This window comes from Panulirus ornatus, chromosome 20 (genome assembly GCF_036320965.1).
Source record: "Panulirus ornatus isolate Po-2019 chromosome 20, ASM3632096v1, whole genome shotgun sequence".
Lineage (NCBI taxonomy): Eukaryota > Metazoa > Arthropoda > Malacostraca > Decapoda > Palinuridae > Panulirus > Panulirus ornatus.
The window spans coordinates 68,047,240-68,064,219 of record NC_092243.1 but is presented as its reverse complement, the minus strand read 5'-3'; the positions used below and the strand labels follow the sequence as shown (position 1 = coordinate 68,064,219).

General features: G+C 38.4%; 1 protein-coding gene across 10 annotated transcripts in view; it reads left to right on the top strand.

Annotated features, from left to right (window-relative positions):
• CYLD (ubiquitin carboxyl-terminal hydrolase CYLD) overlaps positions 1-16,980 on the top strand; it is a 187,379-nt gene that overhangs the window by 107,657 nt on the left and 62,742 nt on the right. For 8 of the 10 annotated variants that reach the window (XM_071675141.1, XM_071675144.1, XM_071675139.1 and 5 more), the window contains 5 exons: positions 5,700-5,842; positions 6,190-6,381; positions 11,360-11,542; positions 13,536-13,743; positions 14,585-14,717. In XM_071675141.1, the coding sequence (XP_071531242.1) occupies positions 5,700-5,842; positions 6,190-6,381; positions 11,360-11,542; positions 13,536-13,743; positions 14,585-14,717 (859 nt within the window). The remainder of the gene's footprint in view (positions 1-5,699; positions 5,843-6,189; positions 6,382-11,359; positions 11,543-13,535; positions 13,744-14,584; positions 14,718-16,980) is intronic. The other 2 variants (XM_071675149.1, XM_071675150.1) reach the window with 1 other exon arrangement.

Below are 16,980 nucleotides of genomic sequence, written 5' to 3'. Positions count from 1 at the left end.
TTTGGAGAAAGAGAGGTATTTGTATGTAGCATGTATGGACGTCAAAAAAGTTTATAATAGGTTGATAGAGATGTCTTTTGGAAAGTGTTCTGAATACAGTGTGGGAGGAATGTTACTAGATACAATGAGATTTTTTATTTGAGAGTAAGGCATATGTGTAAGTAGGAAGGGAGGAAGGTAAGCATATGAGAGGAGGAAGTTGAGAGTTAATGTAAATGAAAGTAAAGTTAAGAGAGAGAGAGTGGAGTGCTTTAATTACACTTGGGAGTGGACATGGCAGCAGACATAACTATGGGAGCTGAAGTGAGCAATAGGGTTGGTGATGAGGCAAAGGCCTTGTGTAATTACCAATAATTACCTATGTGTACTGTATTTGGAGGGAGTTTTACACTACGGAGCCCCATCTCTTGAACACTGTCTACTGTCGTACTCCCTCTTGAATCAATGTATGCTCTCTGCATAAACCATGTCCTCAGTCAATTTGTTCCAATCATCCACCATTCATTTACTAGAAAAGTATTTCTTTGCATCCTTATTTACAAGTTTGCTCAATTTTATGTCGTCCTCTGGTTCCTCTATCCCTACATCACTCAAAGTACTGTTCACTGTCCACTTCATTAATCTCTCTTAAGAACCTAAAGGTTATGGTTACCTGTCATCTTCCAAGGTGGGTAAGTTTAAAGCATCCAGCCATTCCTTATAGGTTAGCTCTCTTAAATGCAGTACCATCTTTGTTGCCCTTCCCTGGATCTTCTCTGTGAGTTCTTTGTGCTTTTCTCTGTGCAATGACCAAACTTGAGAAGCATATTCTAGTTTTGACCTTATGTAGGATATGAATAGCTTTCTGAATATTTCTTTATCCATATACTTGAAAGATATTTCGGTATACACCATCAGACATTTTGTTTTCATCGGTATTCTCCTAACATGTGACTCTGGCAACATATTAGGGTTGAGGTCTACTGCCAAGCCCTTCTCACATACAGAATCTTAAGCTTATTTCCCGCAAGGTATTAGTCATAATGAAGCCATCTTTCACTTTGTCCAGTCTTCATTACTTTGCATTTGCTAGAGTTGAATTTCATCAGCCATGTTTCAGACCAACTTTAAAGTCTGTTTACATCCCCTTGTAATCTGATACAACCCTCTTTGCTTCTGACTTACCTCATGACTTTTGCATCATCTGAAATCATACTCTTGCCTTCATGTAGATCAGGAAAAGTAATGGTTCCAGAACTGTACCCTGTGTCACTCCACTGGTTACCTCAGTCCCTTTGGAAAGGGTTCTTCCTCTGAAGTGCATCCTTTGTTCCCAACCACTGAGATAATCTCTTATCCAGTGAAGGAGATTTCCCTTTATTCCTGCTTGATGATTCAGCTTCTGTGTGTTAGTGTCAAATGCCCTCTGGCAGTCCAGAAACAGACAGTCCACCCAGCCATCCCCCTTTGTCCAGGACTGGACTCACTTTCACGTAAAACTTTGAGGTTAGTTACGCATGACATTTCCCTACAACCATGCTGTCTCTCACTTAGGAAATTTCTCCTCATCAGAAAGTCATCAGCTTGCTTTCTAATAATCTTTTCCTGAACCTCACACACCACTCTTGTCAGTGAGACCAGTCTGTAGTTTAGCACCTTTTCCCAGTTGGATCTTTATCATACCCTAGTACTATGCCTCTCACTGGTGACATCTTGAAGAGTAATTCAAGTAGTATATCTCTCAAGTTAATTTACACACCTCTTGTGTGCTTATGATGAAATTTTATCAGGACCATAAACTGTGTATGGGACAAGTCCTTTTGATATTCTGTTAATATCTTTTCTTGATATCTGTGATTTCCAGAACCTCCTCACCATTCCATCTTACTGGTGTTGGGGCTATATTGTCTTCCACTGTGAAAACATTTTTGAATTTGCTATTCTGTTCCTCACTTATCCTTACATCATCCTTTACATTATTTCCCTCTGAATTCCTTCGCCTGATCAGCTTCTTTTTAACTGACAACTGGCTCTTGATAGATTAATGGGATAGTTGTTAATTTTTAGCTACCATGTCCATAATATTCTTTCAAAGTTTCTTTGTTCCTTTTTTCTTACCCTGGTGTACTCATCCTATACTCTTCTACTTTGCCAGTGCTAGCTGTCTAGAGTGTTCCTTATATCTTTGCTAATGCATGTCTCAAAGCATCTTTGCTTTATGACATCTTTCATTAACCCATTCCTTCCTCTTTTATACCATTCCCTCTGTAAATGAGGCTTGAGGCACCCATGCCTCTACTCTCTTGCTGTAGGTTTCACTGAACCTTTTAACACAGCGCCCTGCTTCTTGGCTACTAAATTCCATTTGCCATGCTATGTTACCATGGAAATTGTTGAAGTTTGTGTAATTTCTACAATTATATTTCCTCCTTATTTTCTGTCTCACTCCTGCTCTTATGATATCTTCTTTTACCTCATATTCAGACTTAAGCATTACATGATCACTTCTTCCAACTGGTGTATCATATATAATGTTCTCAATCTTCATGCTAGTGTGAGTGAAGATAAGGTTTAGCATTGATGGTGTATCAGTCCCTCTCATCCTAGTTTTCTCTAGGACATGCTGGTGCAGGAAATTTTTCTGTATAGACTCAAAAAACTTGTGTTGGCAAAACTCCCTATCACCATGAGAACTCAAATTTCCCTCAGTCTATCTCTTTATAATCTAAATCCCCTGTTAAAGTAGTTTACCATCTAAGAATTGGGTGTTTCACTGCTTCATGTACTATACTGATTGCTCCTTCATTGTTACCATTGTGTATATGTTCTTTTTCATTGCAAGTCTTTGGAGGATTATATACAAATTAGGCCACAATTAGAAATGAAAATGAGTTGTATGAAAGCATTCTAAATGAGTTATCAATACTTTATTTTTTCATTAGAAACCTTTTGACTCATCCTCCTGCTTTATTACTTAGATTCTGTTCTGCTACTTTTTCCATTATAATCTTTTGGCTTATTTTGTTAAATGCTATAGGCAGTATCCATTCCCTTTCGTTGCCTTACTAATACTTTTAGTACATGCTGCAAGGGCTACATTTATATGGAAATCATTAATTAAGTATCTCATTATGTGCCTCTTTATCAATCTTTCTGGAACTTTCTAGACTTAAGCAGCATCAAACTTACAAGTCTGCATTGTTTCAATGAAGTTTAGAAGTGTATGAAAATCATACTTTCTTACACATTTCTCCTAAGCCCTGTTTCATCATTAGCATCTTTTTTTCTTGATCTGTCTTTTTCTGAAAGATGGTTGAAATTCCATCTCGTCCCAGTGCCAAGTTTTCTGTTGATTTATGTATTGTTGCTCTTATATCATTTTCGGTTACTTTGACATCTATGATGTCATTTTTGTTGAATTTGTTGAATATCTTACTACAGGTACACCACCGAATTTCCAGCAACTAGTGGTTTGGCACCTCCTTTAGCCCAAACAGAATTATGTGAGGGAATTTAAAATTACAGCGGCCTCCAGACTAGTTTACTGGGAGGCCACAGATGGCATTGTGTGTAGGGTGTGCTTATTTACATTCTTTACATGGCACTTGTTGGTGGTGATACTGCAATTCTGTGAGATTCTTAGCTTATTTTGCTTAAATTTAACCCTATCTATAGCTTCTAAGACAAATGAGAGTATCACTCGTTGTGTCAAACGTAAACACCAGTCCACATCGATCCAAGATAAAGTAGAACTGTTGATAAAAATGGACCATGGTGTTTCGGTGCATAAGCTGTGTGACATCTATAGTATTGGTTCATCAACTGTGTATGATATAAAGAAGCAAAGGCAGAAAATATTGAAATTCTATGCAGACAGCAATTCTAAGAAGCAAATAACGATTAGAAAAACTATGAAAGATGGTAAGGGCGCTGAACACAATCAAGTGATGATGGAATGGTTTCGACAGTGTTGGAGTGATAGAGTGGATTTGTTAGGTAACATTATAATGGACCAAGCTAAGTTCTTCCATAAAGAACTTAAATTACAGCATGAGCATGACTGTAGTGAAGGATGGCTTCAAAGATTCAAGAAGTGTCATGGAATTTCCATGAATAATGTATGCGGAGAAAAGCGGTCTGCAAACCACAAAGGGGCTGCTGAGTATGTGAACTAATTTGCAAAACTCGTAGCTGATGAGCACCTCAGTCCTGAGCAGGTGTATAATGCAGATGAAACTGCATTATTCTGGCGATGCATACCTAGGAAAACACTAACAACAGAAGACAAAGAAGACCCCACAGGATTCAAACAGTCTAAGGATAGACTTACCATCTTAGGATGCTCAAACATTTGATATTTGTTGAATTTAAATTTCTAGCAGTTAGTTGTGTACTTTAGACACATGGGAGACGTGTGATTAGTGGGGTAGAGGTGTGTTGATGAATTATTATTACGTGACCACGGTTGGTTCGTAAAAATGGTTAATCCAGCAAGGCTTTGGAACCATGAGTCCCGGAAAATCGGTGGTGTACCTGTGCCAATAGTCTCTAATTTTGTACTGAATACTGACCTGTATTTATTCATGAGTATCATACAAATTTTCATGGGGACGTTTTCATACTTTTCTTCTACTCTGAATGCTCCAGTTTCACTTTCTTGTATTTGAATTTATTTACATATAAGAAAAATAATTTTGGATTCTTTTTCTTGTCGATGATAACTTTCACTTCATTTGCTCAGTGTTCTTGTCTGTATGACCCCACTATAGCATTCCTTATTTTTTCTTCAAGCTCTTGTGTCCTTTTCTTTCTTCATGCTGATGTCTTTTTCTTTTCTTTTTTCTTCCGTTCATCCTGATTTTTCATTCATTGTCTTCTTTCTTGTTCCACACTTTCTCTGATGAGTACTGAGGCCCCAGCGATTTCTTTTACATCCTAATAGTTGTGTTGAAACTTAGTCGATGTTTCATTGAAAGTTTCTCTTTGGTTTGTTTTTAGTCAAATTATTAATCTCCATTTTTTCTTTTTAGTATTGGTTCAGGTTTCTGTAGATTTTTAAGATCTCTTTCACTTCTTTTGGTATAAGACAGAATTCTTGTACTTGGATTTTGGAGAGAGAGAGAGAGAGAGAGAGAGAGAGAGAGAGAGAGAGAGAGAGAGAGAGAGAGAGGATTTTGCCATTATGCAGGGCAAGGATGTAGTGCTCATAGCATGTCTTCTTTTGATCAGTAATATTGTTTTTGTTTTTTCTCCTGACATGCACATTGCATGTTGCCAATCCTGGTATCATCTGAAGCAGTATTTAGCCATTTGCTCAGTACTTGTTTTTAGATTTTGCTGGGGACATTCCATACAGTTTTCTTGTTTCACTTTAGGGCACATCTTTCTTGCAAGGCTCTCATATATTTTTGGTATATTCCAGGAATCATTGTGGACTTAAGAAAGAAAGAGGTTTGGAAACTCCCACTGGGAAATCTATAATCATCTGTTTTATTAAGAGATTATCCACTTTTGCTCTGAAGCAAGATTTTGCATGTGACTTGAATGTTTCTTGTTATAACAAACTACTTTTCTTCCGTGACTTTATTATGCATAGCCATATCTCTTTCTGCCAGTTATAGTCAGCTAACCTTTAAAATTTTGCATTTAGAAATGATCCTTTTATGTTATTAGTATAATTAAGGTGATTCTCTAATCTTCGGGGAAAATGATGATGACAGGTGGAAGTGAAGATTGTGGCGTTAATGTTGGAGATCGAATAGTTTGGCTCAGTGAAGAGTACCCCGAGTTTGGTGTTGTGCAATGGACTGGCAAGATCCCAGGGATGAGCGATCCTGGAGGATGGATGGTTGGAGTGGAATTTGTAAGTTCCATTTACCATTATTCCACATTTTCTTCAAAAAATTTAGTCACACGAGTAGGTTGCTTATAAAATGCTCAAGCAGCAGGTATGTTAAAGAATATATTGAGAGCATGTTCATAGCTATATTATTCATTACACTCAGGATCTGAAAGTATGTAGACCAGTTAAGTGTTTTGACAGATGTTTATAGTGATTGCAGTACCATAGTGTTATACATTATACTCTCCTTTTTGTACTTGTTGAAAATTTATTCATTACTTTAAAGAGAACTGCGAAAATTGTTTCCAAGTTTTGTCTTGAGTTTAGTCAAAATATCCTCCAGTGTGTAAACTGTCCCTTTTTTGTAGGACAATCCTGTTGGTAACGACAATCACAAAGTTAATGGTCGACTGTTGTTTGATGCCAAAATAAAACATGCATCATTAATGCCTGTAACAAGTCTTATGAAAGCAGAAGATTTTTTAGGTAAAGAGGCCCTCAATTCAGATCACAGTGGACGCAATACAGGTGGGAAACGGCCTGCACATCTCATTTCAAAGGTAAATGAATTTTCTTTGGTCAAGATGGTATGTGAAGTGAGAGTCATGGAGAATGGTGTAGTGAAGAGAGAAGTGGTGAAAGTCTTGCAGAGGATGAAATGTGGCAAGGTGATGGGAGTGGATGATGTTGCAGTTGAACTTTTTGAGAAAGAGGGTGACTGTGTTGTGTAAGGATTTTCAGTGTATGTACAGATCATGGTGAAGTACCTTAGGATTGGCAGAATGCCTGCATAGTGCTGTTGTATAAAGGCAAAGGGGATAAAGGTAAGTGTTCAAACTACAGAGACTGAAATTTGTTGAGTATACCTGGAAAATTATATGGAAGGGTATTGACTGAGAGTGTGAGGGCATGTACAGAGGACCAGAATGGGGAGGAGCAGTGTGGTTTCAGAGGTGGTAGAGGATGTGTGGATCAGATGTGTGCTTTGAAGAGTATGTGTGAGAAATACATAGAAAAACAGATGGATTTGTATGTAGCATTTATGGATCTGGAGAAGGTAGATGATAGAGTTGATAGAGATGCTCTGTGGAAGGTATAAGAGTATATGGTGTGGGAGGTAAGTTGCTAGAAGCAGTGAAAAGTTTTTATTGAGAATGTAAGGCATGTGTACAAATAAGAAGAGAGGAAAGTGATTGGTTCCCAGTGAATGTTGGTTTGTGGCAGGGGTGCGTGATGTCTCCATGGTTGTATTATTTGTTTATGGATGGGATTGTTAGGGAGGTGAATGCAAGATTTTTGGAGAGAGGGCAAGTATGCAGTCTGTTGTGGATGAGAGGGCTTGGGAAGTGAGTCAGTTGTTGTTCGCTGATGATACAGTGATGGTGGCTGATTCAGGTGAGAAACCACAGAAGCTGGTGACTGAGTTTGGTAAAGTGTGTGAAAGAAGAAAGCTGAAAGTAAATGTGAATAAGAGCAAGGTTATTAGGTTCAGTAGGGTTGAGGGACAAGTAAATTGGGAGGTAAGTGTGAATGGAGTAAAACTGGAGGAAGTGAAGTGTTTTAGATATCTGGGAGTGAATTTGGCAGTGGATGGAACCCTGGTAGCAGAAGTGAGTCACAGGGTGGGGGAGGGGGCGAAGGTTCTGGAAGCGTTGAAGAATGTGCGGAAGGCAAGAATGTTATCTCGGAGAGAAAAAATGGGTACGTTTGAAGGAATAGCGGCTCCAACAATGTTATATGTTTGCAAGGCATGGGCTATATATAGGGATGTGTGAAGGAGGGTGAATGTGTTGGAAATGAGATGTTTGAGGACAGTGTGTGGTGTGAGATGGTTTGATCAAGTAAGTAATGAAACGGTAAGAGAGATGTGTGGTAATAAAAAGAGTGTGGTTGAGAGAACAGAAGAGGGTGTATTGAAATGGTTTGGTCACATGGAGAGAATGAGTGAGGAAAGATTGACAAAGAGGATATATGTGTCAGAGGTGGAGGGAACGAGAAGTGGGAGCCCAAATTGGAGATGGAAGGATGAAGTGAAAAAGATTTTGAGTGATCGGGGCCTGAACATATAGGAGGGTGAAAGGCATGCAAGGAATAGAGTGAATTTGAATGATGTGGTATACCGAGGTTGACATGCTGTCATTTGATTGAACCAGGGCATGTGAAGCGTCTGGGGTGAACCATGGAAAGTTTTATGGAGCTTAGATGTGGAAAGGGAGCTGTGGTTTTTGTGCATTACACATGAGAGCTAGAGACTGAGTGTGAACGAATATGGCCTTTGTTGTCTTTTCCTAGCGCTACCTCACGCACATGCAGGGGAAAGGGGTTGCCATTTCATATGTGGCGGGACGGCGACGGGGATGGGTGAAGGCAGCAAGTATGAATATGTACATGTGTATATATGTATATGTCTGTGTATGTATATGTATGTATACAATGAAATGTATAGGCATGTATATGTGCATGTGTGGACATGTATTTATATACATGTGTATGTGGGTGGGTTGGGCCATTCTTTCATCTCTTTCCTTGTGCTACCTCGCTAACGTGGGAGACAGTGACAAAGTATAATGAATATAGATAGATACATAAGTATACGTATGTGAGTAGGAGAGATGGCTAGGGAGTATTATTGGATTATGTGTTAATTAATCTCTCTTACCCTTTCATTACTTACTCGATCAAACCACCTCACACCACATATTGTCCTCAAACATTTCATCTCCAACACATCCTTTCCTCCTCCACACAACCCTATCTATAGCCCATGCCTTGCAACCATATAACATTGTTGGAACCATTATTCCTTCAAAATTACCCATTTTTTCTCTCCGATATAACATCTTCGCCTTCCCCACATTCTTCAACACTCGCAGAACCTTTGCCCCCTCCCCCACCCTGTGACTCACTTCTGCTTCCATGGTTCCATCTGCTGCCAAATCCACTCCCAGATATCTAAAACACTTCACTTCCTCCAGTTTTTTTCCATTGAAACCCACCTCCCAATTCACTTGTCCCTTAACCCCACTGAACCCTATAACCTTGCTCTTATTCACATTTACTCTTAACTTTCTTCTTTCACACACTTTACCAGCCTCAATCACAAACTTCTGCAGTTTCTCACCTGAATCAGCCACCAGCACTGTATCATCAGCAAACAACACCTGACTCACATCCCAAGCCCTCTCATCCAGAACACACTGCATACTTGCCCCTCTCTCCAAAACTCTTGCATTCACCTCCCTAACCACCCCATCCATAAACAAATTAAACAACCATGGAGACATCACACATCCCTGCCGCAGACTGACCTTCACTGGAAACCATTCACCTTCCTCTCTTCTTACTCATACACATGCCTCACATCCTTGGTAAAATCTTTTTACTGCTTCTAGCAACTTACCTCCCACACCATATACTCTTAAGACCTTCCACAAAGCATATCTATCACCTTGGTAAAATCTTTTCACTGCTTCTAGCAACTTTACTCTCACCTTATACTCTTAAGACCTTCCACAAAGCATATCCATCAACCCTATCCTATGCCTTCTCCAGATCCATAAATGCTACATACAGATCCATCAGTTTTTCTAAGTATTTCTTACACATTCTTCAAAACAAACACCTGATCCACACATCCTTTACCACATCTGAAATTACACTGCTCTTCCCCAATCTGATGCTCTGTACATGCTTTCACTCTCTCAATCAATACCCTCCCAAGTAATTTCCCAAGAATACTCAACAAACCTATGCCACTGTAGTTTGAACACTCACCTTTATCCCCATTGTCTTTGTACAGTGGCACTATGCCTGCATCCTGCCAATCCTCAGGCACTTCACCATGATTCTTACATACACTGAATATCCTTTCCAACTGATTAACAACACACTCACCCCCATCTTTAATAAATTCTACTGCAATGCCATCCAAACCCACCGCCTTGCCAGATTTCATCTTCTGCAAAGCTTTCACTACATCTTCTCTCTTAACTAAATCATTCTCCCTGACCCTTTCACTTTGCACACCACCCCGACCAAAGCACCCTGTATATGCCATTCTGTCATCAAGCACATTTAGCAAACCTTCAAAATACTCACTCTATCTCCTCACTTCATCACTACCTGTTATTACTTCCCCACTTGCCCCTTCACCAATGCTCCCATTTGTTCTCTCTTTTGCACATTATTTATCTCCTTCCAAAACATCTTTTTATTCTCCCTAAAGTTTAATGATACTTTCTCACCCCAACTCTCATTTGCCCTCTTTTTCAATCCTTGCACCTTTCTCTTGACTTCCTGTCATCTTTTTGTACATCTCCTAGTCATTTGCACTCCTTCCTTGCAAGTATCATCCAAACACCTCTCTTTTCTCTTTCACTAACAACTTTACTTCCTTATCATCCCACCACTTACTACCTTTTCTAATCTGTCCACCTCCCACCTTTCTCATGCCACATGCATCTTTTGCACAAGCCATCACTGCTTCCCTAAATACATCCCATTCCTCACCCATTCCCCTCATGTCATTTGCTCTCACCTATTGCCATTCTACACTCAATCTCTCCTGGTACTTCCTCACACAAGTCTCCTTTCCAAGTCCAGTTACTCTCACCACTCTGTTCCAAACGATCTCTCTTCTTTTTTGAAAACCTCTAAAAATATTCACCTTTGCCTCCACAAGATAGTGATCAGCCATCCTTCCAGCTGCCTCTCTCAGCACATTAACATCCAAAAGTCTCTCTTTTGCATGCCTATCAATTAACACGTAATCCAGTACTGCTCTTTGACCATCTCTTCTGCTCACATACATATACTTATGTATATATCTCTTCTTGAACCAAGTATTCCCAATCACCAGTCTTTTTTCAGGACACAAATCCACAGGACCTTCACCATTTCCATTCATAACACTGAATATCTGATGTACACCAATTATAACCTCAGCTGCCATATTACTCATCTTTGCATCTAAATCACCCATCACTAAAACCCAGTCTTGTGCGTGAAAGCTGCTGACACAGTCTTTTAGAATCAGAGACTTGTCACAGATGTATAGAAATAGAAAAGGTAATCTGCAACTTCATTTTGCCATATTGGAGTGTTCAAGATTTTGAATTTGTTTATGAATGCTACAATTGTCAAGCAAAAACTCTTTAAAGCATATTATATTCTTGTAAAGTTCAAGATTTGCATATAGAGGTATGAAAAGTGAAAAAGCAAATCCATATCTGCCTTTGTTTGCCATGATGGAGTTTTGAGGTTCATGACTGCTGTGCTGGGTGCTTAGCTCATAAAAATGGTGTAGAAATCTATTCCCATATAAGGAATATTGCAGTTGCATTATTGGGACTCATTTGAGGCATGTCACAATTTAAGGATTAAGACCTATCTTTTTAGTTGCATAGTAAATCTTGGAAGGTCTGTCTGTATTTTACAATATCTGAATCACATCAAGACATTGTTAACTTTCTTATTAAAGATATTTTCAATACTGGGGTCATAGATGTAGGCTAAGCATTTTGTGTTTTGATTTTTCAGGGTGATAATCAACTTGGAAGCGATATGTCAAGTATGACACCCTTTCATCTTTTAGCATATGAACAGTTAGCTGCACCTGGCCAGTGGGGCAGTGGACCACCACCACCCTACTCTGAAAAGGATTGGGAACTTCTTCCTCATATGACCTATACCTCCCAAAAGAACATGATTGCTGGTAATAAGGTAAGTTTGAAGGATATAGAGTTTACATATTTATATGTTGTTAGGCCAAACTCTGAAATATCGTAGATGATGAATGAAAAGCCAGAAAAAAGTTGAATTCATACAAGGGAAAGTTAGAATAAAGACAAGAAAAATAAAAGTTCTGGCTGAAAATGATTGAAATGATGGAAAAAAATTAAGGAAACAGAAACAAGGAAACATACAGGTTTGGGTTTAAAATGGTTTGAATAAGGGAAAGAATGAAGGAAAAAGAAGCAAAAAATAGAAGATAGAATACTGAAATGAGTGAGATGGCAAAGGAAGAAATGAAAATGTATGAGAATTTAAAAGAAGTATTTTTATAGGCAAAAAGCTACAGTCGAAATTAGTCTTTCAAAGGAGTAGAATTTTTTCTTTTTTTATCATACTTTGTTGCTGTCTCCTGCATTAGCGAGGTAGTGCAAGGAAACAGATGAAAGAATGGCCCAACCCACCCACATACACATGTATATACATACACGCCCACACACGTACATATACATACCTATACATTACAACATATACATACACAGACATATACATATACACATATGTACATCACCCCTGCTCAGCCTGGTATGTTCCATGTTTAAATCGAGGTATTCCTTATCACTAGTCAGCTAAACAGCCCCACAAGCAGACCACCATTTTCATTCACATCATTGGATACCCATGCTCCCCAATTATGTCCTGAGCTCTCATATTACCCACTTTACATTCAAATTATCCATACTAATACGCTATTCCTTGCATCAAAACTACTGACACACTCACTTGGCTTCTCACAAAACACCTGTCTCTTTGCCTGTCATTTCCTGATGCTTAAACACCTCAAATACTCCCCTTTCAATTTCACCCAAATCAGTCTGAGGCTCACGTTTTTCCACTCTTTCACACATTCCCACAGTTCCTTCAGTAGCACTGATACCCTCTCCTTAATTCTTCCTTTCACACTAACTCCTGACTTTACTACTAAGACATTCCCAAGCCATTTTTTCCTGTTTCACTTAGAGCTAGAACATCCAGAATCCTCTCTTTAGATATACTACCTATCTCTCCTTTCTTCTCAGGTAGGTTATGTCTGGCTGTACATATACTAATGAATCAGTACAAATGATAAGCTGGTACTTGCGTTGGATGGTATGAAATTCATGAAGTTTTCTGCTTTTGCTACTTGGATTCTGAATATTTTTTGTAGCTTCTTCAAGGCTCTATGCTGATACCTGTTTTGGGAGAAGATGGCCTATCCCTTGATTTTCTGAAAATCTTTTCGTTGGAAGAAATATGATAAAGATTTTGGGTACCCCCTCCTTTGCCTTTGTTAACTACCTCCTTAGTTTAGACATGATGGATATACCCTGTGTATCTTTAGGAGTCCTCCCTCAGGTGAAGCAGTCTCTAGTGTTCTCCCAGTTAAGGGTATTAAGGGTATTTTTGCCAATGGAGTGCTGATTATCTCAATTTTTTTATAACCTTTCTCCTTCATGTGGGTATTCTCTCATGCTCACAGGACAGACCAAAATGTTGAAGTTGAAAATCCTTTTATCTCCAAGTTGGTATACTGTTCCAATTTTTTCTGTTTTTTGTACCCTGCCTAGTCTTCCCTTCATTTTTCGATGGACGATTTCTCTGAAACTATGGTAGCCACCTTGGGTTGGCACCTACATTCTGTGAAATGTGAGCTCCTAGTAATTGTTGGGGACAGGTTGATGACTTTATCCTTGTGCCATTTGCTGATTGGCTGCTGGTGGCCCTGTTTTATGAGAATTGGCTCTGAACACCTTGTTCCTTATGAGGGATGAGTGAACATTATTGTTTTTCTTACCGCATGATAAGGGTGCAAGCTAAATCCTGATCTGAATATTCCCAATAGATCTCTCATGCTCCTTGGATACCATTTCACTGAGAAAAGGCTTTTCACTTTTGAAAATCTACATTCATTTCATTGTTTATTAACAATCATTATCTTTCACAGGAGATGCTACATGATCACAAATCTCGTCAACGGGACAAGAGTAAAATTCTAAACCGTAATTTAGACAAGAAGAACAATAAATGGAAGTCCCCAGGGAGCAGTGGACGAACGATCCCAATTAATACTGAGCTTGATCAGAGCTCTCCTGTTGGGGGTTTTGGAGACTCAGACTTTCCTATCAACCCTCTTTATCATTTATCTTTACATGGTAAATTTAAACATTTAATCTTTCCAGTATTTTATAGAAATTATATTTAATGGTTGTTTTTACTTGGGCTTTTTTTGAGAACTAAATAATATAATGCTCCCTCTTAACTACAGTATATCAGTTTGTCTTTGATATATTTAACTTAAGGAATAATGTGGAGATCACTAATCAATATATATTCATGTATATTAGATGAGTTTATCTTCTCTTATGAGTGTGATACCCTGTACAGAATTTATTCCATATCTATAGTTGTACAGATTGTACCTCTTTATTCTGGCAACCTTTGTACCTGTAAATTGCTGGGCCACAGAAAATGCTGGAAAACAGAAATTTTCCCCTTTAAAGGCCCTCAGGTGAACATTTACCAATTACCATCAGATTGGTTTTATGTGTTCCTGCAGCATTGCTGCAGCCAAGAATTGTTACCCTATCTTTGGAAGTCTTATTCCCAAATAGAAGCTCCTCAGTATCTTGGCAAAGGTTTTTTGTAGCATATGATGCCAGTACAGGGCAGATTCATCAGCATTGTACACTTGTTCTGGAGCTATAAGAAATTAACAGGACAGTTAATTAGGTCGGGTGCAATGTAAACAGATTTTAGCGCTTCCCTGGTGGCAGATTTACAAACTAATAGTGACAGATTTAAAACATGCCCAACCAAGGGAGTTGCCAGATCATGGAGCACCAGATTAGAGAGGTACAACCTGTATTTCATCATTCTTTAATTTTAGTCAGTGGTGCTGATATCATATTGAAGAAATCTGTTAATTTGATTTGTTGTCAGAGGTTAATGAGTACTGTATTCTTTGTGGTTCATATAATGTGAAGAGTGTTTTAGGTATTGACCAGTTGGAAGTTGTGTCGGATGGAGATGGCAGTGTTTATGAGACTCCTGAGGGCAGTGTCGAGGGAACCGAAGAAGATCTAGATATTGGTTCATTAGTAGAAGTGGTGATCAAAGAAGTTCCAAGGTAATTATTCTCCTCAACAACATATGAGAGTCTTGTTCACTTTCTAGTCAGACTCTATCACATAAAAGATGTTAGACCTTCCTTAGTTATTTTCTCAGTATGATAGCAGTTTCATTCAAGGGTCTAACTGGATATTATCCTCTGATAGAATTAAGGAAGAAATGTCCAAGCTGAATCAAAATGTGATGGTTGTGCATGTGGCACTCCTTCCGTTTCTGCTAAATGTCAGATCTTCATCAGCAACCAAAATATGAATCAGCATTAGTCATATTCAACCCATCAGCTCCTTAACAAATGATATTGAACAAGCTCAGACCTTCCTTGAACCTTTATTTTATAAGAATAGTCTTTAAGGTATTAATGTTTCCAGTGGATTAGAGAATCGGCTTAGGTTTTGCTCATTTTGTGCTATCTTTTTTTTCACTTGCATATGAATGAGACATATCAAGTCTAATAGAGTTAAGATGATTGGAAACTTAAGGGTTTCAAGTATGACTTACTTCAGGAACTGAAAATAAATGCATGACCAGAGTGCTTGGTGGTGCTTCAGGTCACCAGTATCTGTTATCAGATCAAATAAAACACTTTTTTGATTCATACTTTTTTGCAAAACTTTCATGTTGCCTTTAATACAGAAGAAATATTCAAAGTTTTTGTAAACTTAGGACAGTCTAAGGATAAGTCAGGAACTTTCAGATATGCAGCTTATAGCTTATAGCACATGATAGGACATTATTTTGTGATTAGACCTTGGCTTCCTTGTATTATAAGTTTATCCTTTATCAGAGTGTTTTTTGAAAAAAATGAATTGCTGTTGCAGCTTACGTGTTATCCATGTCTTATCTTGGATGTACGAATAGGAGCTAATTAGAGATCTCATAAGATTAATTAGTTCATTGGTTAATTATTTGGTTGCAGTATATTTCTTCAGACCAAAGTAAAATGGGTTATATTTGTGTAAGTAAAGTACTCTAAATATTAAGAATGATAATTAAATGGGGCCTTTGTTGTCTTTTCCTAGTGCTACCTCACACACATGAGGGGGGAGGGGGATGGTATTCCATGTGTGGCGAGGTGGCGATGAATGAATAAAGGCAGACAGTGTGAATTGTGTGCATGGGTATATATGTATGTGTCTGTGTGTGTATATATATGTGTACATTGAGATGTATAGGTATGTATATTTGCGTGTGTGGACGTGTATGTATATACATTGTGTATGGGGGTGGGTTGGGCCATTTCTTTCGTCTGTTTCCTTGCTCTACCTCGCAAATGCGGGAGACAGCGACAAAGCAAAATAAATAAATAAATAAATAATTGTCTTATGTTCTTACACTAAAGCTAAATCGTTTTTTTCATGATTAGAATGAGGTCAGTTGATTGTGTTGTTATGCTTAATTATGGTAAAAACAGGTTGGAAATTGCTGCAGTTATTGTATGCAGGTGATGCTGTGTTGGTAGCTGATTCAAAGGAAGAGTTGAATAATATGGTAGGCCAGCTCAGTGAGGTTTGTAGAAGGATCCTGAAAGTGAATATAAATAAAGTAAGATGCTGGTATTTTAAAGGGTAAGATGGTCAGATTGTTAGATCAGTTTGCATGATAAGAACTAGAAGTTATATATATAAATATTTTTTTTTTAATAGATATTGGGAACAAATGAGCAGCAGTCTTACTTGTACACATCCACTCTCTAGCTTCCATTTATGATGTACTGAAACCAGAGCCTGCCACCCTCAACCAATCCCCACAGACTAATCCATGGTTTACCTTAACACCATATTCCCTGGTTCAGCCGATAGACCTCATGTCAACCTCCATGTATTGTTTTGATCCACTTAATTTTATTCCATGCACATTTCTCACCCACTTGCCTATTTTTATTTCATGTGCACTTCTCACCCTCTTGGATATTCAAGCAGTGATACCCTAAAGCAGCTTTCACTCCCTCCTTCCATTTCCATCTTGCTGTACCCATTCTCTTTCTTCCCACCACTTCTGACTTATAAAGGTCTTTCTTTTCTCATCTACTCTGTGTGTCTGAAGCATATAACCTGGTAGCCCTCTCAGTTAGATTGCTTATTACCACACCTCTCTTACATTGTCATTGATTGTATGAGCAACCCACCTAACACTGAACCAAAAAGGAAGGAAGATGTCAGTATCTCTTAGTCTCCTAGAGCAAATATAGGTATTTTGTTTGAAGGTATTAGTAGCCTCATCAATGATATATGGATATGAGTCTTGGACTGTGAATGGAAAAG